This window comes from Anas platyrhynchos, chromosome 4 (assembly GCF_047663525.1).
Source record: "Anas platyrhynchos isolate ZD024472 breed Pekin duck chromosome 4, IASCAAS_PekinDuck_T2T, whole genome shotgun sequence".
In the NCBI taxonomy this organism is placed as follows: domain Eukaryota; kingdom Metazoa; phylum Chordata; class Aves; order Anseriformes; family Anatidae; genus Anas; species Anas platyrhynchos.
Genome location: NC_092590.1, coordinates 49,965,801 through 49,986,841, shown reverse-complemented (window position 1 = coordinate 49,986,841; position 21,041 = coordinate 49,965,801). Strand labels below are relative to the sequence as shown.

Sequence of the window (21,041 nt, the reverse complement as noted above, 5' to 3'; positions counted from 1 at the left end):
CATTAGTATTAATTGCAAGTTATTTTTGTGTGGCTTCTTATAGTTGAGACAATGCAAAATTGTTTTTTAGATCATTTCTTTGTGTGTCTTTTTTTTTTTTTTTTCCCACTGAATGTTATTCTAGGTGCAGCCTTGTTTTCCCCCCAGGATATAGTACAGAAAGGAGTAATGCGAAAACATGATCAGATCTGTAGCGGTTGAAAGTCATTCTGACTTTTATCTAAAACAGAAGGCTTTATTTGCTTTTGCAAGTTAGCATGAAATACATTAATCTTGGCAAACTAACTCAGCATATGTTATACACCACCAGTGCTAACTGCCTGTGTGTACAAATGCATGTTAAAGCATCAAGCATGCGTATTTGCAGAGAAGGTTCAGATGTCTGTGTTTTGGATGGTCAGAGTTCTCAGGCTGAGGAAGTGATTTCTGCTGGAGATGTCAACCTTTTATTCTTTTAATAGCTAATCAGTTTATTTTTTTATACTAGGTCTCTTTAATTATTATTTTTTACCAGAAAGGTTTTTATTTAATTTAAACCACGCTTCTGTGAGACAACAGATAACCTGTGCTTCCACAACATCCTGAATTTGTACAGAATTCTAAATGAAATTCTGGACCCAACAGAAACTAATAATGAAGGAAAGTAGTAAATGCTGCTGTCCCTGTAGAAAATAGAAGTTAAATGGGTACTTTTCTTATTTGATGTGTCAAGCTGAGTTCAAGTAACAGAAGCTGAAGTTTAACTGAGCACAAGGTGTAAAAATAAGTAATTCATTCTGGGAGTTTAAATCGTTAAAATCTTTGATAAGAAGAGCAACATATTGGCTTTCTACAAGATGATCAGTTAAGATAATATATTATAAGTACTGAAGTAATTCATTTTAGGACCTCTCTAGATGACCTATTAAAGTACCGAGATTTCGGTTTGTATAACTGAAATACATGTATGTATGGTTAAGTGTGAACACCAAGTACTGAGATTTCTTAATTGTGTTTAATCAAGTAGACTTGCAGAATGGTAACACAACTCAATACCTGCTGATTGCGCTATACCTAACTTTGGGAAGGAAGAATACAATCTTTATATTCTAAGTAATGTAATGGTTATTTTACACTTGTTTCATTTGTATTTACTTCTGTAAAACCTATGATTTAGGTGCTGGCTGAGATAGGGCAAAGCTTCTACTTCTTTCTTAGATAGTAAGATAGTCTTCAAGGAAGATTAGAAAAAGGGTTATGTTTGCTATATACGATAGTGACATAAGCTTTCAAATCTACTACACAACCTGTGCAAGGGAACTTTAAGAAATGGTGAACATTTCAACCCAAGCGATGGTTGTTGCAGTAGCAATATTTACAGGTTGGTTCCAGTGATTCTTCTTGGTGGAATCTGGTGGGCATGTGGAAAGCTTTTAATAGCCTGGGCCTTGTGGCAACAGGGATGCTGAGTTTCAGAACCATTATCAAGCTACTGTGCTTTGCTTTGCTCAAAAAAAGGATTGTGCTGATAACATTGTACTGAGATTAGTAAATCGTGCATGGTCGAGCCTGCATGGGTAGAGTCAGGTCTGTGATCACCATCCATGAGTGGATGGTGGTGGGGGGAAGCTTTCCGGCCTGCTACAAGTAATAATAAGATTTAGAGAGATCAGCACAAAAAAAAAAAAAAGCTTATGTTTTACTTTGCTTCTCTTTTTTTTTTTTTTTGAGGAGATGAGTAGAGAACAATGCATCTGAAACTTCACAGGCTATTTATCTGTAATTCTGTAAGATACTGACCTTTCACAAATTATTTAGTGATTTCAGTTGCTGTGTGTTTCACAGTCAGCCTCCAAAGCAAAGGCTCACAGTTTTAGATAAGTATTTTTCTATACATCATTTTCAGTGAGATTATCCTTGAGACCTGGAGTCACTTCCATAAGAGCATAAATGCATACGTACTTATTAGCATCTCACTCCCCAGCACCTTTAAGTTATGGATATGGCAAATAGAGCTACACTGTCAAGTGATAAGTTGTGTTTTTTGTTGTTTTTTTTTTGTTTGTTTTGTTTGTTTTTTTTATTATTTTTTACATCTTGAAAGTATCCACATGGCTATGGGAATATCAGAAGAGGATAGCCCATTGGAAGTAGGGCCATCCCACACCTTCATGCCATGTTCTGAGTTTGTTTTTTTTCTTCTGTGTATGTGAACTAATGTGGGATCATTTTGATTTCCTATAATCTGGGATGCCCCAGAGTATCCATTTTTTTAGAGTACTTTAAACTTGAAGCTGTTTGTTCAGTCAAGTTTTTATCTTTTATAATTGACTTTCACTTAGGCTTGTAAAATTTGCTTTATGCTGTATTGAGAAAGATGCAAGCATCGTGGAGTGTAATCAATGCACCTCCTACCTATGACATATTATGTACGTTTTGTCCTAGCTTATAGTATGTGTATGGGGAGGGGATGATTGTTTTCTTGTGTGTGTGTATTGTGGTATTTTGTTTTCTTTTTTTTTAGCACTGTGGTTCTGTTCATTTGCTTTTGATTTTTTTGGTCCTTGTTTGACTGAGAAGTTTGAATGCAGTGGGGTGAGTATGGTCAGATTTACATGAGATCCTCAAAACTTAATGAGTATGTGGTTAGTCTTTTGGGGAAGAGGCATGCACTTAAAATTGGCTGCTTAAGGATTAGGAGAACTAATACTTTGGCAATGCATTTAGAGTACAAATGAAATATGATGTGGCTTTTGTATCTGCTGCCATTAAAAAATTAAGTAGTGTCATTAAATATACATTTGTATCATTAAATATGTATTTTGTTAAGTTTTTGTATCATTAAATATACGTGCCATTGCTACATAGATGAGCGTTAATTATTTATTTAGCATAATGAGTACATGGAATCAAGTGTCCTGTGCCAAAGGCATGTATAGCCAAAGCATAAATCATTCAGATGTGAGAAGTATGGAAATGAGAACATAAAGAGGAGGCCATATAGGGGAAAAAAAAAAACCTACATGTTGATTTTTTTTTTTAATTTAAAAATTAATGCAAGTTAAGTAGTACTGAAGGTTATATTGGGAAGTAGCTAAAGCTGGAGTAAAATTGAAGGAAACAAGATGTTCATGTATTGTACCCTAAGTTGGTTTGCTTAATGGGACGAATGGTTGGATAGCTTGGTTTCAGCAGGGTGGTTTTGTTTTTTGCTTTTTGTTTTTTTCCTTAAATACTAGGCACTGTGATTTATTTATTTATTATTTTTAAGTCTCTTCCATGTTGGTGCCATAATTCTATTGGGGACATTTATAATATGTCAAATGGTAGTCATGTTGAATTTATGCGTTCATTTCTAAGCAGGGTTTATGGTCTGTGTGTGTGTACCTGTAAAGACTTTTTTTTCCAAGGAGCAAGCTCAAGGTTATTTTCAGCTCGGTAAGATCAAGTCTGTCTTCTCACTGGTAACTCCGCATCTGTAGTTCTGTTTCCAGGGACTAGGTGTTACCTCGCTGCATTTTCACAGTCAGAAAAGCTGTTGCTGTCGTAATATCGGATAGTTGTGGAAGGAAGCTTAACTGTAGATATATATTGTGTTAGGAGTGGTTGAGTTTCTGTGAGGAAGCAAGAGGCTCAAACAGCATAGGTAAAAGCTTCTGCAGTGCAGAAACGTCATGCACAGTGTGCAAGGTGAGCAGCACCTCTGCTGACAGTAAGCATACAGGCAACAAGCAAGGAAAGATCAAGCTGGCATGTGGGGGATGCCAATAAAACAAGCCTTAATAAAGAGCAGTTTTGGTAGAGACGCACTTGATCATTGAGGAGCTAGCCACTGAGGAGAGTACAGGAAGTTGATGGAAGAAATTGGTAAAGCTTTTAAAGGCTAAGTTTGAAGTTTGTTGTCACCAGTATCACTTGAGGGCAAGGGTTGGGCTTGTCAGTCGAATTTCTTACTTAATGTCACCCTCTGCCACCCATGATCTACCTTGTGTTCCACTTGAAATAAATGTTATTTTAAAATACGTTTCAACAGTTGTCATCTTATTGCTCAAAAATTGTCATGGTATTTGAAGGGAATGAGTTGTAGGAGAAAATAGAGTTGGCTACTATTATTTCTGGCCCAGAAAAATGTGTGTTCAGATATTCTGTTCTTCTTTGTAGCTGAGTCCTCATAGCACTGTTGTTCAGTGGTCTGAAATGTAGACAGGATTTCCTCATCTGTCAGTCAGATAGAGAAGTGAAGTTTAGGTGACTTCTTTTATATAAAGCCTCAGCCTGGTATTTTGGTGTTTTGGGGGATTTCTTCCTGCCCAGTTTAATTAACTTCACACCCTTCTGCTTTTAGCTTCTTGGGTTATTAAGGTTTACTGAGAATGGCAGAAGGCGCACAAATCTCTGGAAGAAGTGAAATGTAGCTTCATCTTCTTGGCTGCTTAAAATTATGATGTTGAATTGTATAGAATACCCTTTTTCAAACTGAGTCAGTGACACCACAATTTCTTGCCCTCTGGCTTTCTCTCTGTTCCTGCTGCTTCTTTCCTTCCCCTGCTAGCAGTAAAGTTGATTTACAAAGGTTGGCTTATTTCATTAAAAAGTTAATATCCTAATACCTGAAAGTGATGCATACTGAAGGCTTATTTCTTGCAGGTTGGAGGGGTGCATTTGGGGGGTTCCACATCCTTGGTTGGGGTCATGATCACTGCAGTGATGGAGGGAATGATGCTGAGGGGGGCTGGAGTCAGTTGGAAGCACGAGACTTGAGTTTCCCTCTGCCTTTGCTACACAGGCAGGGCAATGGTGGTGGGTACTTCCCAGGAGGAGGTTTGTCTGCCATAGTGCTGGTTGAGGTGAAGAGCAAGGTTTTGGGAAGGACGGGGACGTGAAAACAGAGGGTGTAGGAGCAGCTCTTGACTTAATCAGTGTAGGTGTTTCTCAGCTTTCTTAAAATTAGCTTAGATACGTTATAATCAAGCTTTAGACAGAATCCCATGTCACGTATATTTTTTGAAGTAAGTTTATAGAGTGAGTAGAAAACTTCCTTAAGACAGAAACAACTTCATGGTGTAAGACTGCTCTTGTGTCCTGTTCCCAAGCACAGGAATTGATAACTACTAAACCAGATTGGCTATGTGTGCTGGGACGGTGGGGTGTGAGGCAGAAGGCAGGTGAAGCTTCTCTTTTGTATGCACTGGTAGCACTTAGATGATCTTATTTGAAAAGCATTTGAAGATATAAAAATTCCCTTTAAATGAGAGGGTTTTTTTTCCACAGGTGGATTTGTACTGCATTAGAATTTTTTCAAATAATATTTGGAATGCTACTGAATTGGCTAGTCCAAGGACTTGCAAGTGTTTAACACAGTAGATTACAAACTAAAAAGTGTCTTGTTCGTGCAATTTTTTAGAGGTAAATGTTGTGTGCCTTTTTGTCTTTATAGCGATGAAGCAACCGTTATCTCAGGGACCAAGCTTGCTAAAGAAGTCTTGAAGGAAGTTCAAAGGGATGTGGAATCATGGATATCCTCTGGAAACAAGAGGCCTCATCTCACTGTTGTATTAGTAGGAGACAATCCGGCTAGCCATATATATGTCAGAAACAAGGTAAAAGCAGCTACAGCTGTAGGTATGTACAATATAATATAAATGTTATTGTAGTAAGGGCAAGATACAGTGCTTTAAATATATATATAAACATATATATCTAGAAGTAGGAGAGTGATCTCCTTTGTATCTTTACTTGATTTTACTCAAGTAAATCCCTGGTCCTGGAATAAGGACCAGTCAGTACAGCATCTCACTTCCAAATGGAAGTAGCTTAAACAGAAAACTTCAACTTTATTGCTCACCATGGAGCTGCAATCTTGTGAAGTGACTTGAAAAATCTGAATTTTGTCTCATAGTAACAAAACAGTCATATTACCAGTATTAAAACTTTTTTTTTTTTTTTTTTTACTTTTGAAGCTACTTGGTCAAACTACTGATTTATTTATTTTTTTTGCATGGTTCATTGTGAGATTGCACTTGACAACTGGAAATACAGCATTAAAGCCCATAGAATTCAAGTGGGATTTTTTTTGGAAGTACTGCATGATTATTGAAGATGTTTGTCAAGCATCAGGCAGGTTGATAGACAAAATGAATAAGCTCTGTGTACATCAATTTCCTGATTACAAATATGTTTCTGTTATCAGGCATTTCTAGTGAGATCATACTAAGGCCTGAAGATGTTTCTCAGGAAGAACTGTTAGATATGACATTGAAACTCAACAAGGATCCATCAGTTAGTGGTGTATTAGTTCAGCTACCTCTCCCAGGTAAGTGATCTCTTATCCCACCCCTCTAATACAGTCAGCATGAGAGAAAAATGTTTAACGCCTTTTGCTGTGGCAAGTCTGTCTCAGTGATACAAGAAACTCTCAAAAGAGGACACATATAATGAAGGACTAAATGAAGAGATCATAGAAATATTTTTTGTTGTATACAGAACAACCCTGTCCATTTTATCTATTTGACTTCTCTGGTTTTATTTTCTTCTTAACATGTTGCACTGCTTTTCCTTGAACTTCAAGACCTTTGCCACAGACCTTTGCTCTTCATCCCCCCACCTTGTGCCAAGTTATGCTATTTAGCAGATGATGCTACAGCCTTTCTCACAGTAGTTTCAATTCTTGCCTGTTCTGTGCTTTCCCCAGTGTTCCAGGTGAGCTCTGTGCTAAGAACCTAAAAGCCTCTATAATATTCTAGCTGATTTACTTACCCCTTTGCAGTCCATACTAAAAACTCACCTGGCTGATCCGTACAAATGAGTTGTCAGTAGCTGGCAAGATGGTCCCTAGACAGAGGTAAACTTTGCAGATTTTCTTACAAACTTACCTAAATCAACTTATTTAAACCAGTGTAAACTTTCTTGTAGAGATGTGCCTGAATTACTAGAGTAACTGTAATAAACTGACTGGCGTGTTGAGTTTGCTCCACTTTGGTATTTCCACTTGTTGCTTTTTATCACATATTTAGACTGTAGGCTCTGAAGTGCAGAAGTGGTCTTTTTTGGGGATTTATAGATGCAAGTTCCTAGCACAAGGTGGGACCTGATGTGTGTTAGTGTTTGTAAACAAAACTAGTGATCGTGAAGTGGAAGATCAGTTTTTAAGTAAGCTCTTTGTTTCCCCTTTTGTAGTCTTGTTTTTTGCTTTCAGGCAGTTCTTACAGTCTTAATTGTGTATCCCCAAAACATCAATGGGACAGGTGGTATGTTTACGGAGGAAGAGAAAGATGTGTTTTGTTCACATTGATAATAGACTCATTGTCCTCTCTTTGGAAAATGAACACTGATTTATGTTCTTATTCTTGCACTTCATATTATATGAAAACTACCTAATGGTTGTGCCCAAATTTGCCACCTGCTGGAATAAGTTGGCCACGAGGTGGAAGTATAACACCAGTAAGAAGGAGGTCTTGGATATAAAGTAAAGAACTAGTGGAGCTGGCTGAAAGTGGTGGGTTTGCTTAGAACAAAGATCTCTCTCTGTAAGAAGAGATCAGGGCAGACAGGTTAGTTAACAAGAACTGGTACAAGAGATTTCATCCCTCAGCTGTCAGTGTTGAAAACTTCTGCAGTGTGTGTAACATAGGAGAGAGCCACCCTCCAGACCCGCAATCTGTGGCGGCATTCCCCAGAAAAGGGAGGTGGTGTGGGCGTTGTGTGTCACATATCTATCTTGTGCTGACCCTACATAAAATAGTTGGGTACCGCTTGCAGAAATACTTGATATCAGATGGATCAGGACGTGCAATAGGCTTTTGAGCAGTCTGCCTTCGTTGTACAGAGTGATACATAATTCAACAAGGGACTGAAGCCTTAGTGATTTTTCAAATGTTCAACAGGTTTAAAAGAAACAATCTGAACATGACTCTAGTTGTGTCAATTCATGTGTCTATTGCTAGTACCTTTAAATGTTTTAAGGCCACAAATAACTGGGTTAACATCCCCTTCAAGAACTACAGCATGTCTGTCACAGTAACTACGTTAAGACTAAATATTTTTCATTTAACCTGTAGAACTTGCTAATTTGAAGCCTTGCTGTTGCCTACTGCAGTAAAACCTTAGAGTAATTTAGTTAACAGCAGAACCTTTCCAAAACCACTTTGTCCATGTAGATACACAGTAAAGGTACATATCTAATCCATCATGAACTGAAAACGTTCAGGGAATTCTTTTTATAATGGATGTAGCTTGGAGTGCTGAATTATTACTTGATATTATTTATTTACTGCTAAATATCATGCTCTGGCAAAGGAACATTAGAGAGAAGGGCAGATAAGTTACTTACCTCCAATTTTCCAAAGTCCTTTCAACTTGTACTGTAATGGAAGGATACAAAGCCCAGAAGTTGTGAAAACTTGATCAGTAGTGGCTGCTTACCCCACAGTTGGGATGGTTGTGTGGTTTTGGATACTTATTTATTTTTTCAATAAACCACACACAGGTGTGGCTTTTGATCAACATTGGGATAAAAATAGAAGCAGAGAATAGCTTTGTTCTCTTTGACTTTTGTGAGATGGAGCAACTTAACTTTGAGGATTATCATCTTTGCCCGAGGAAAACTTCCTTTCTGTGCACCTTTTGAGTGCATTGCTTCTGATATGGTAATGGTTTCGTGGAGAGTTTCCTTATCTCTTCCCTTGCCTGGAAGATGGCTGTGACATGTTAGATGTTTGTCTGAGATAAAATTAAGAAAATATCAAATTTTTTGCATTCTAAGCAGCAATGAGGTGTGGGACAAATTGGGATAAACATCATGTCCTTCTGTTGTGAAGGACAGTGCCAGCCAAAGAGCAACCTGCTTCTATGTGCTTCTGTGGAGCCAAGCACTAAAATCATAGCAAGGGCCCTGTACAGCTTCTCAAGAAGATTCCCAAGGAGCTCGTCGCTGCTGCTGAACTGCTTCTTCCTTGCTTCCAGTCCATGTTTCTTGATCCACGTGGCATATTTAAGAATCTCTTTTGTTCCGTTGTTATCATTTTCATCAGTCCTCTCTTTTGAAAACCAGTCTTCATTTTTAGTATGTCTGCATTGGAGGCACGCGTTATTTGTTGTGTAAATAAGAGCTTGGAATGACAGCAAGGAGGTTTGGGTGAACCTCAGCTGAAAGAAGGCTAAGCGTGTTCTGTGAGACTGGCACTAACACACTGAAGAAATGGCTTTGCTCCTCTGGAGCAAGAAGGGGGGGGGGGGGGGGGGGAAGATACTGTAGCCCAGTGGAAATAAACCAGGAAGAATATCTTGTGGCAAGTAAAAGCTACACATTAGGTAGTTACTCTACTACATAAACAATTGCAGCTGTTGTTTCTTGTTGGAGGAGCATAGGGGATGATGATGATGATCAAGCTGGCGTTCTATAAGCAACTCTGAGGCCAGGAAGGTGTCCGCGTCTTTATTTCTCAGGCCAGTACCAGCTGACATGTTCCTAGCTATACAGTTGTACTTCTTTCCAGTACATTGTGCCCCTTTTCTGAAATTCCATAAATCAATTCTTAGTGGAAAAAATGCATATGAAACAGACTTCTCTGCCTCTTACGTGAAATTGACTTTTTGCCTGTCTGTTTCAGGGAAGCTGAAGACAGACAGGAAAGACATTGTTCTACGTACTTAACACCTTAATTTCCACAGGCCCATATCAGTAGGATACAGAAGGAATTCTCCATTTTCCCAAGGGATAAAGTTCCAATCTCAAATCATAATAGTAAAGCCTGTTAAGTGTGGTCTGATTTAACTCTAAGGTGTTTTTTGTTTGTTTTAATTGGAAAGCTTTTAACATGAGCTTATCATGTTTTAAGTTCCTTAGTATGCATGAAATATTTTAATTAGCTCGTTTCTTTTCATGCAAAATATGACAACACATGAATAGAGCAGGGTGACCACTGAATACCATAAAGATGTCTATAAAACACTGTTATTGGAAACGTCTCAATTTCATGATCAAAACTCATTTTCCCTTTATTGGGCTTTTTTAAACATCCTGTTATGCACCCCGAATTGGCCTTTGGGATGTGTCACCTCACAATAGCAGAGTTCAGTTAGGGATCTAGCCTAGAATGGGCATTCCATCCTTACAGAAGAGATGCAAAAACTAGTTCTGAGATGGTACTAAAGCTTGAGTGTAGTTCTGGAAAATGTTAAATATATTTTTTAAATGTCCTTTCTGGGTCAGATTGGAGACATGCTTTATAGAGCTGTTTCTCTAGTGTCCTAATGTATGTAACTTTTATATTTGGTTTTGTAACTTCTCAGAGTTGGAACTGGCTAACACATATCTTTATAATTATTACTATAAATGTTTATGTATTGTAAGCTTTAAGCAGCTGCAGACTTATTCTGTGTTGCTAGCATGTATGAAAAATGCTTATTATGAATAGTTATAAATAATAAGTTATGTGCAGGTATCTTCATTTCAACTGTATTTAATGTTTGGAGCTCCTTGCTATCAAACATTTTTTTTCATTCTTAGTTTTCAAGAGAAGTAGGATCTATCTTCACCCCCAAATTGGCAAATTCTTTAAAGCAATTGTCATGTTATAAAATTGAAACTGAAGATAAGACCTGTAAAAATCGTTTGAGATTACCATTTACTTATATTTGATTAAAACTTAGTTAATATATCTTGTGGTCTGTTAGAGAGTGGTGAGAGTATGCACAAAATGATTTTCCTCCTATGATTTTTATGAGCCAAATTATAATTAATGCTTCTAGATTGTAGAAGAGACTCAAGCGGTGTGCTTAAACTCTTCAATAATTGTCATCATTGATAGCTGAGTATCAGTCTTAAAGTTTGACCAAATCTTTTGCGTTAGCTATGTTGTTCACTGACTCATTGAATTTCCACTAGATGACTAGGAGGGTTGAGGTTCTAACTTTCGTCATTGAGGGGGAGATAATTATTTTAGCTAGATGAAACTTTGTTTCTCAGTGTAATGATTCAGGTAGGACTGGTGACCCCTGACAAGTGAAAGAAATGTAATTTGAAAGCAATGTTTCCCAGACCATATAGATGAGCGAACAGTTTGTAATGCTATCGCACCCGAAAAGGATGTGGATGGATTTCATATTATTAACATTGGACGTCTGTGTCTTGATCAGCCTTCGATAATACCTGCAACTGCTGCTGCCGTGTGGGAAATAATAAAGCGGACAGGTAAGAAACTGAACAATATTGAAACTTTTATTTAAGAAGCAGAAAATGAATGAAGTCAGGTGTGAATGAGAAGGTGTGGGCTATCGTAATGTTTTGCACTCATTGAAGAACAGTGTTTAGGGGATTAATCTAAAAAATAAGGAGGTGCCAAAGATGAGATTTTTATTTTTTACCAGTATTGTAACTATTAATTAAGCGTAGGTGGTGGTTCATGTGAAATACTCAAAGCATTTTTTTTTACTTCCTTTCTGCTTGTTAGTCTTGCAAGGAACTTAAAGAATATTACTTAACTTTGTGATTAATTATCAAATACGAGATATCGATTTGTAATTTCTTGTGGGGCAAGGCGGCGGGGAGAACAACAGAAATGAGAACATGTAATTGGTCACTAGAAGGGGAAAGGATAGTTATAATATGACATCATTTTAATGTGTAGCTATAGATGCTCCTATTGACTGACGTATGAGCTTCTGCTTCACTTTGTGGTCAGAGAACAGAAATTAAGTCCCTCCGAAAGGAAGTTTAGATGACCTGAATTAGTTGCTAGTTCTGTTTCTACTCTGAAAGTCAAAACTTGTTTTGTGGCTTCAATGTTGTGGGTTTCCAAGTCATATTGGTATCAGCATTCTGCAACGGCAAATAATTATATATTGGGCATTGAGAAGAAGGGGTTTATCTCAAAATAGCAAAATAAAATCTTGTGCTCTGTTTTGTTCTGTGTTTTCTTTGAAGGAATCCAAACATTTGGAAAAAATGTTGTTGTAGCTGGGAGATCTAAGAATGTTGGAATGCCAATTTCAATGCTTTTACATACTGATGGAGAGCATGAAAGACCTGGCGGTAAGACGGTCAATGTTGTCAAGTATTTTAATGCTTTAACTTGCAAAATCATTAAAATTAAGCTAACCTGAGGATTCGGATAAAGAGAGAGCTTCTCTGTATTGTGTGGTAGTTGCAACTGGAGCAAGGAAGTTAATTTGCTGATATATTTATTTCCTGATCATTTCTCAGGAGAGAAGGTTAGTTTCTGGACTGAACATTTTCTGGTGTTAAATCATCACTTTCTTAACCTTTTGAAACAGCTTCCATTTAAATTAAGGATCATATCCCAACTTAAATGATTCTGTGGATGGGACCTGGAGCAACCTGACTTAGTGAAAGGTGTCCCTGCTTATGGCAGGGGAGTTGGAACTAGATGGTATGTAAAGGTCCATTCTATAATTCTAAATAGCTAGCACCAAACATTGAGGATAGTACCTGACAGCCTAGCCTTAGAGCTACAGCAGTTTGTATGATGTTTATACTAAGTACAATAGCTTATAAGCCTGATCTTCACACTTATATAATGCTGATTTCAAGTTTTTCCATACATAAATAAAAGCATTAAATGTAATGCTTATGTTGTGCTATGCTGGTTAGGCTGTGATTATGAGGACACTAATTACCAACGAAGTAGCTTTTCAGTGTAAGCTTTATGATACTATTTGTTGGTCTGGGGGATTTTTTTCTGCAGTGCAGTTTGTATCCCCTTGGAAATCATAGGCTGTAAGGGAAATGTTTTCGAGTAATTTTAATTATAGAAGCATGTATGTGCTTCTGTAACTATGTTGTAGGAAACAACAACAGTATTCTGTGTAATATTTATTTTTGCAGGTTCATTTTGATGTTAGAAACTGCCACAATGGTGTGCTCAAAGGAGGTAAACGTGGATGTTTAATCCCAGGCAAATTTAATAGGAGTGGAGTGAAATCTGTTATTAATATAATGAAACGCTAAAAGCTTCTTACTAATCATAGAGTTGGTTTTTCCATTCAGCCTCTGTGGGAAAGTTGCTATTTGAAACTTCTCGGAGTGTTTGAATTGTAATTACCATCAGTGTGTAATTTTGGTCTCATCCCCATTCCTGTGAAAATTAGTAGGATTTTTGCCATTTACTGCAAATACTGGGTTCCATGTAGTACTGGCAGTGCTTTTCAGTGATCCAGCAATGAAGCTGATAAGAGGCTTTCTTTGGTGCAGACTGCCATTGTAACCTACTCCCATGTTTCTCAGTGGGAAATTAAGAGGTTTAGCAACCTGTGGTTCTTTCAGCAACTTATTCTAAAACCCTAAGCAGTGGTGCATAAGTTTTTATGCTGTAAATAGTGTTTTGTAGTTGTTATCTTTTGAGTTAGTTGTGTCCATGTCTGAGTTTTCTTATATTCTGGGACTGTAGCTGTACCTATAGCTGTACCAGCTGTACTGGCCAACAGTGTGACTTGTTCTTGGGAGCTGGTCTGTGAGCCTGCTGGGCTATGAATGAGCTTTGTTCTGCAAGGTAGCCTGCCTAGGCTCTCATTTCTGGCATAATGCACATGTACTTCACCAGAAGTGCCATTTGCTGGGGTTGTCATTTATGCTATGCATGTCAAGTGTGCTGTGTGGGGACAGAAAAACATTCAAATATACCTCTCCCCACCCTGGAATCTAGATGTGAGAAGAGTTAACTTGTTATTGTTACCTATTAACCTTATCTTTGCTTATTCTGAACAAGTGGATGCCTTTATAGGGCAGTCCTTCTTGTTTTCCAACCTGCAAAGCAGTGGTATACTGTGTAAGGCATCTGACAATAAGAAAATAAAAGAACATCTGTTGTTCTTGCACACTGAACAGGCACTAAACACATATTGGTTGTGTACCTGCTAATAAATCCTTTCCAAGCTGAGAATACAGTTTGCACTCCAGACATGTGGAGTGGGTTACCTTTGAAGATCTGGTTGGTGTTCTGCAGTTAACTATCTTGTCCTGCTCAGAGCAAAAGCCTGGCTGGGTGTGGAAGGGAAGGCAGGCTAGACAGCGGTTTCAGCTCTACCGCAGTGGTTATCACAACTGAGGGACGTATTGTGACAGAGGAGAAGTTGAAGTCAGTTGAGATAAGCTGAGACAGGCAGTGAAAGAGAATGCATAAAGCTAATGGTGCCTGAAATGGAGGAGGTGGAGCTAAAGTACAGATTGGAAATGTGAATGTAGTAAAAGTAATGGCTGAAGTGGAATTATCCTTTCCACCTGTGTTTTAGCAGCTGGTAGCAGGGCAAGATATATGTGTTAGAGATACAAAACGAGGTAGCTTTAGCAAGTGTGCAGCTGCTGGATTAAATGTTTTGAACTTGAAAATGACTTGTAAAATTGCACACTTTATTTATTACCGAGCAGTGGCAGGCTTTCCTCTATGTGCACATATAGAGTGGTTTAAGCTCGTTAAGACAAATTAAGTGGAAGCTTTTTTTTTTTTTTGACTTTCTGTTCATGAGGTTAGAGCCCAGATGAGACATTGCCAGTGCTGATAAAATACGTTTGGTTTATCAGTCAGGATTAGGGTTTTAACAGCAACTGGTACTGACTTCGTGAAATAAGTGTGGTTGAAAAGTGATGCAAGGTGTATGGATAGGTTTTTAGGTTTGTTTTGGTGTATTTTTGTTTGTGTTTGTTTGTTTGTTTTGTTAGTAGGTTTTCGATTCTTCAGAAGCAGAACTGGAAAGCTGGGGTCTGTCTTCATCTGTGACATGTAGAAACTGTAACGTCCTGCAGGTGGCGATAACTGATCACGTAGGAAAACTATCTGTAAACTTACAGAGCAATTTGTGTTCTTCATAGACAGGTCAAGAGACTTTACGTTATAAGCTAGGGAATTAGCTTTGCAGTATCATGCTAAACCTTATTTCCTAAATATCTTCCTCTGACTTCTTACAGTACAAGTAATAGTGTAAAAGCAGCTATTGTCTGTTTTGGCCTGATCTCAAACGGAAAATCTACTCTTTTGGAGGTGTCTGTAAGCTTCTGGGCTTACCCCTCTGGAAGGTGGGGTTGGCTATTTATTTATTTATTTTTAGTGTTGAGAGTAATTGCTTGGTTTCAGGAGCTGACTACAGACATTCATTTCAAAATTATTGACAGGAAATTATTTTAATTCTTAAAAGCTGTGAATATTAATAACTAATGCATTGTTTTCTCTCATCCTGCTTGCTGAATATAGTATAAGAAGTAAAAATAACCTTACTATATATGTAGCTTTGGAAGTAATGATTGTAGTTCCAGATAGAATATCTTTCTTATCCTTATCTGAACATTAGATAACAGAATATTACTGTTCTATTCAAACTTTTATTTCCAGAATCCAGTGTTAAGGTTGATTTCCATGTGTGAAGGATCACTCTTCATAGAACATTTCCTAGAGAAGGGAAGTGTGTCTCACCAAAGAACAGACGTGACTCTCCTACAGCAGGCAGCATTTTGTTTTTAATTTGTTTTAGAATGAGGCCTCCAAAGGAGGAAAACTATAGCGGTCTCTACAGTCTGTACGTGACTCAAGAATGTGTGAGACCTCCATAAAAACAGATCAACAATTGGAGAGATGATGCTTTAGATTAGCAAAATCAAAAGTAACGGTGAATAATTCTTTTGTCATGTTCCTCTTTTTTTTTTCTTTTTTACTATTATTAGTTACCCTTTGGATCAATAAGTGACTTTGGAGAGAGGGAAAATAGAAGGAATCTAGACATGCAGGCTTTATGTACTGTTTGGGATGTTTCTATCGCAAGAAAGGCTAGCAGTGCAGAGATGTTTTTAAGACGATTGTCTGTCTAGGCTTTTGATGGACTTGCATACATAGGAAATAAAAGAACACTGGTGAAAGATGTCTGCTGGCAATTCTCATTTCAAGAAATTGCTTCTGTACATCTGTACTTCTTTGTCATTAACTGAAAATACCTTCATTTGCTCTCCTTGAGGACATGGTATGTATGAGGTGTAGAGACTGAAGGAGGACAGGTGATAACTGGAGGAGGAGGGGGATGAAAGGTGTGAGAAAAGAGCCGAGAAGTCAGAGTGCAGTCAGGTTGAAGATGAGATGCTTGAGGAAGACAAGTAATGAGATAAGAGGTCCAGATTAGACAGTCAAATGCATTCCAGAGGCAGCCGCTGTGGTTGTAATGACAGAGATGGCAAAAATCTTAAGTTTAATGGCTAATAATGTGACTTTGGAGCCCATGATGAATTGAAGGTGGAAATGAGGGGATATAACACCAGACAACTATGCAGTACAAATAGTTGTGAGGGAGAAGCATGGCATCAGAATATGCAGGAGTTTCATTTAATAGCTGCTATTTTTGCTGTTTTCATGGGCGGTCTTAGAGGGACTGCTACCCTTGGTGTTGCACTCAGTATGAGACCTCAGTCCCTATTGCCATGTCACTTCGTTTTGTGTGCAGTGGTCTCTCCAAAGCATCTCCCTTCATTTGCACAAGGTTTTTTATGCTCTAACAGCAGGGTTTATTTGTAGCTTCTTGCCAAGCAATGTGGATACATGCAGGAGCAGGCCCCAGAGCTTTTGAGTTTGCCTAAAAGGATGTGGTCTTCTGCTTGTGATAACTTCAAACACTTCCTACTCTGGTATCAAGTAAGTGTTCAGCAGTTTTTCCTTTATCAGGAGATAGAAAAGCTGGTAGGGCATCTGCAAAATCTGAGCGCCTTTTAGTCAGTCTCTTCCATTCCTGTTCTTGCACTTGAGCTACGCAAAACAATTACTTTAAATGCTTTGTGTGTGTGTGGAAAAATGTATGCGTTTGATGTATTTATTCCTGAAGTGGTTACAGGGATAAACATGCTCAGATCCATCCAACTGGAATCCTACAGATCATATAAATATTGACGCTGCTGTTGATTGTGTTCTGCATGTATGTTGAAGAACATCCCTCCTCACTGAAATCTGTTAGTGTTCCAGTTAACAGGGGGATTTTGCTGTCTGCCCCCTGCATGCAATTGTTGTTTAGACAGTGTCTAAGCGAAGACCTTTGGCCCAGAGTGTCACTGTTGTCATGGCTGCTAAGCTTGTTCCCTACGCAATTAGGCCCTGCGAAGAGAAGAGCCTTGGTTGTCATCATGTGGCTTTGGTCAGATGATCAGCCGTGCTCATTCTTGAGAGGGAGCACATCAGTAAGAAATGATGCTACTTCACTGAACGTGAATTACTGTTTGTTCCTTGAGCAGTCAAAATTCGTCAGAAACAGAGGCCAAAGGCTAAGCACTGACCATACAACAGGATGTCAAAGGGAGCGTCCAGGGAGTTTCGGGACAGATGAATGACAAATGTGGTTGAGGACAGAGGTCTGAACACGCTGATATTATATTTGAAGCTTTAGTTTGTGACAAGCAACAGCCTTACGGTGCATTCCACAGGTTGTGCTTAATAATGTAGGCGACAAATTCCATGCTGGGTTTCTCTGTGTAATTCTACTAAGTGTAATGAAACTGATGGAGTCAGTCCACGGTATATGAATCAATTAATCCTGCGTGAGTTTTTAAGGATAAGCACTTTTTCATGCGTGTAAAAGGCAAGTGTTACAAGCGTTCTGACTGTGCTGAAGTAAGTGATGCATCCCAAGACAAATTTGACAGTCATCTTTACTGTTTCTGGTGGACCACAATGATTCACATGTACCTGAAAGTAAATGCTTTACAGGCCTTCTGTATGTATCAATTAATTGCCCGTCTTTTGCCTTTCAGGTGATGCTACAGTGACCATTACTCACCGATACACGCCAAAAGAGCAGCTCAAGATCCATACTCAACTTGCTGACATTGTCATAGTAGCTGCAGGTAATATTAGTTGTTAGTACTCTCATCACAATGTTTACAACGTAAAAAGAAAAGCTTAGTGTCTGTTGATGGCACTACTAGCTATGTCACCTGCTTTACCAAATATTTGGTGCTCATGCTTGCTGAGGGTGTTGCAGTACGTAGGATTTCTTGTAAGAAAGGCAAGTGATCTGGCTCTTTGTTCTTGCCCTTCACATTTGCAGACTCATAAACTGTTTCTCATCACATGTGACACCTTTCCCTTAGGGAGACTTCAGAGTGAACTCAAGACTGGGAACCAGTTAGTGCATAGTTTATACAGGTATAATTATGTAAATTAAAACATTCTCTGTACAGTGCAAAAACTGTGAGTCATCTAACTTTTGACAGGAGGGTTTCTTTAAATCAGCTGGAGGCTGCATTCATGAAACAATGGTATCTTTCTCTTGCTGTTGGAATTAAGGGCAGCCTTGGCAAATTAAATGGTAGTTTTGGTAACATATGCATGTTATTCATGGCTGATTTTTTTTGTTGGTATGTTGACAATTATCATGTCAAGAGGAAAAGAATGGTAATTGCCAAAAGGAAGGGCTCTGAAAGATCCATGTCTATGTTCTTAAAGCAATGTAGAACGAAATACTTTCAGTTTGACTTGTCTAGAAGAAAGAAACAAGTAGCAGTGCTTCTGAGCTTTTTTTTGTTTTGTTTTTACTTGACTGGAATTTATTAATTCAAATATGAATTAAGCAGGGAAAAAAACAAACAGCTTCTGGTCAAATTCTGTGTCCCCTTGCAGTTCATGACATCTTCCTTCTCTGATACTGCTTTGGAGGACCACAAACAGATTCTGTCTTTGTCCTTTTCTCTTCCCTTCCTCTGTCTTCACCATTCTCAAGACCAAGTCCTGGGAAGTTATTTTCCAGATTTGGACAGATAGGTACATGTCCAAAGCTCATCACTTCCTGTTGAAGCAAGATGTCCTTTTTTCAGAGCTTAATTGCGCTACCTCTTTCTCATGCCAGGTCAGGAACAAGAAACAGCTCAGTTCTCCCACATGGGATTACTCAACTGTGGGTCAGACCAGAATTCTCACATGGAATGAAAAATAATGATGCGTCTGCTAATTGGAAATAAACTAGTAATATCAACATATACTGCTTCTGATTTAATCATAGTTTAAGGTTTTTTTTGTCTGCTGAATGCTTTGTCATCAGTTACGCTTGTAGTGAAACATTTCAGTAGCAATTCAGCTGTGTTTGTTCACATTATTTTCCTCATGTCATTTGTAAGAAGAGCATGATACAACACTTGTTACACAACATGAGATATGCTTTGAATGATGAAAAAACCTAGGGCTAGATTGTGCAAACAGTATGCGGCCCTGCCCCAGAGAGAACTCTGGGGAGGAGGTGTCCCTCCATGTTCCCCTTCTTTAGAACTGTGTGCTTTGGGCCTTTGGGATGGTGCTGGGTTCAACCCTCGAAACATGTGACCTATGTAGTGAGCAGTGCAAGAAAGGAAGCATTTACAGTGTCACAGACCACCATGCAAGATGTGCAACGGGAAGAAAGCTTTCTGTGAGTCGGTTTCACCCTAAACTCCACCATAACTGCCTTCTCTCTCCCAGGCAAGGGAAGAGGGGAGACAATGTGATGAAAAAGGGCTCAAGGGTTGAGATGAGGACAAAGAACTGCTCTGCCATGGTACACCATGCAGGGGAACTGCTGAGGAACTTGTGTTCCACTTCATCCTCACTTTCTTCACTGACCACGGTGCCTGCAATCTCATTTCTTACATCTTTTCTCAATCTCCTTTCCCAGCTGCTGTTGTGCAGCCATTTGTTTCCTTTCTTGCCTGTGTTCTCATAGAAGTCAAACCAGTGTTGCTCATTGGTATAGCTCTGCCCAGCATCGGCTCCCTTTTATCCCTTGTAGAGTCTGCTGGAACTGGCTTTTAGCTAACGTGGGGCAACTTGTGGACTCCTCACTGAGGCTTCTCTTTCAGCCCTGCTGCTACCAAACTTGCCACATAAATTCAATACACTATGTAAAAGAGCAAGATTCCTATTTTCCTCTTTCCATATAATGCTCTAAGAGCCACCTGCCCTCTGCCTCCCCTTTTGGTGACTTGTGACAGTAAGTGTGTTCATTCTGTTGTGGTGCTCTGTCTCTGAGGAGTTTCCTGTTCACTTGCGTTCATGGTTCTCAAACAGTTCACACCAGATGCTTCTGTCTTTATGCTGGAGTTTGGGAATGCCCATCTTCAGAGGCTGCTTCTTGTTTGCTCCCATCCTTGTTGTCCAGGTACCCTGGTTGTACAGATTTCTGTGATGGTAACTATTGATGCAATTTATTCCTTCTCTCTCGTCCCCTCCCAACTCATTGCATCATAAGGCATTCCCTTAATTCTCATTTTCATTCCCTCCCTGAAATCTTTGTCTCTGCTTCCAGCTGGAGCTTTCTCAACTCTGTGCCACACAGCTTTTGCCGTTCTAGCCAGACTGTAGTATTTCCTCCCAAGCACACCTGGCACTTTGCATCCCACTACAGACTTCATAAGCCGTTGTCCCTGCCTATGCGGACATCCTATGGTGTCTGCTCCTGTTGCAATCAGACCGGTCTCATACTGACAGACTAAGTACAGCTTTAGTTATGGTGCTCATGCAGCTGTTGCAGTGTTTCCAGGGCAGTGATGGAGGCAGTAAGCAGTCTTTGTCTTCTGTAATCTGCTGCTGCTGCTCTCTGGGCTTTCCAGTCTGTCTTGGGAGAGGCAACTCACCTGCCTGCTACCTTCAGAGAGAAGGTGAAGAGAAGGAACAGAGGTGCCAAATGCCAGATGAAATTCTTCTGGGCAAACTTTAGCTGTCCCTCAGGACATGATCTGTGGTCCTCCTGCATGGGAATTGCTGATTTGCCAGGGTGCTTTATTCAGACAGTCTCTGGTTAGCTTCCTCAGGATTTAGCTACCTTACAGTTGTTCTACCTAAACTGGGATTACGGAGGAGTTTATTTTTTTTATTGAAAGCATGATTCACTGTTTTTTGACAAAAACTAGTAAAGAAAGATTTTCCCACATTCTTCAATCAATGCATTTTAGGAATAGCTGCTCTAACGCTTATCTCTCCCTACTTGGTATGTAAAGTAGGCTTAAGTAAATAGATCTGCTCATTTGGTTTGGGGGTTAGTTTATTTGTTGCTATTAAGTATTTGGCCTATTATCAAACCATTTTACAAAGGGTGTAACTGTGCAACTTCCGTTA

General features: G+C 39.0%; 1 protein-coding gene across 10 annotated transcripts in view; it reads left to right on the top strand.

Moving 5' to 3' along the window:
• Positions 1-21,041, top strand: part of LOC101797763 (methylenetetrahydrofolate dehydrogenase (NADP+ dependent) 2 like) — a 46,669-nt gene that overhangs the window by 2,426 nt on the left and 23,202 nt on the right. For all 10 annotated transcript variants that reach the window (XR_011809182.1, XR_011809181.1, XR_005265478.2 and 7 more), the window contains exons 2-6: positions 5,417-5,601; positions 6,170-6,292; positions 11,018-11,170; positions 11,903-12,010; positions 17,711-17,803. Coding sequence is in view for 7 of the 10 variants with exons in the window: in XM_072037573.1 (XP_071893674.1) it covers positions 5,417-5,601; positions 6,170-6,292; positions 11,018-11,170; positions 11,903-12,010; positions 17,711-17,803 (662 nt within the window). In the remaining 3 variants the exon portion in view is untranslated. The remainder of the gene's footprint in view (positions 1-5,416; positions 5,602-6,169; positions 6,293-11,017; positions 11,171-11,902; positions 12,011-17,710; positions 17,804-21,041) is intronic.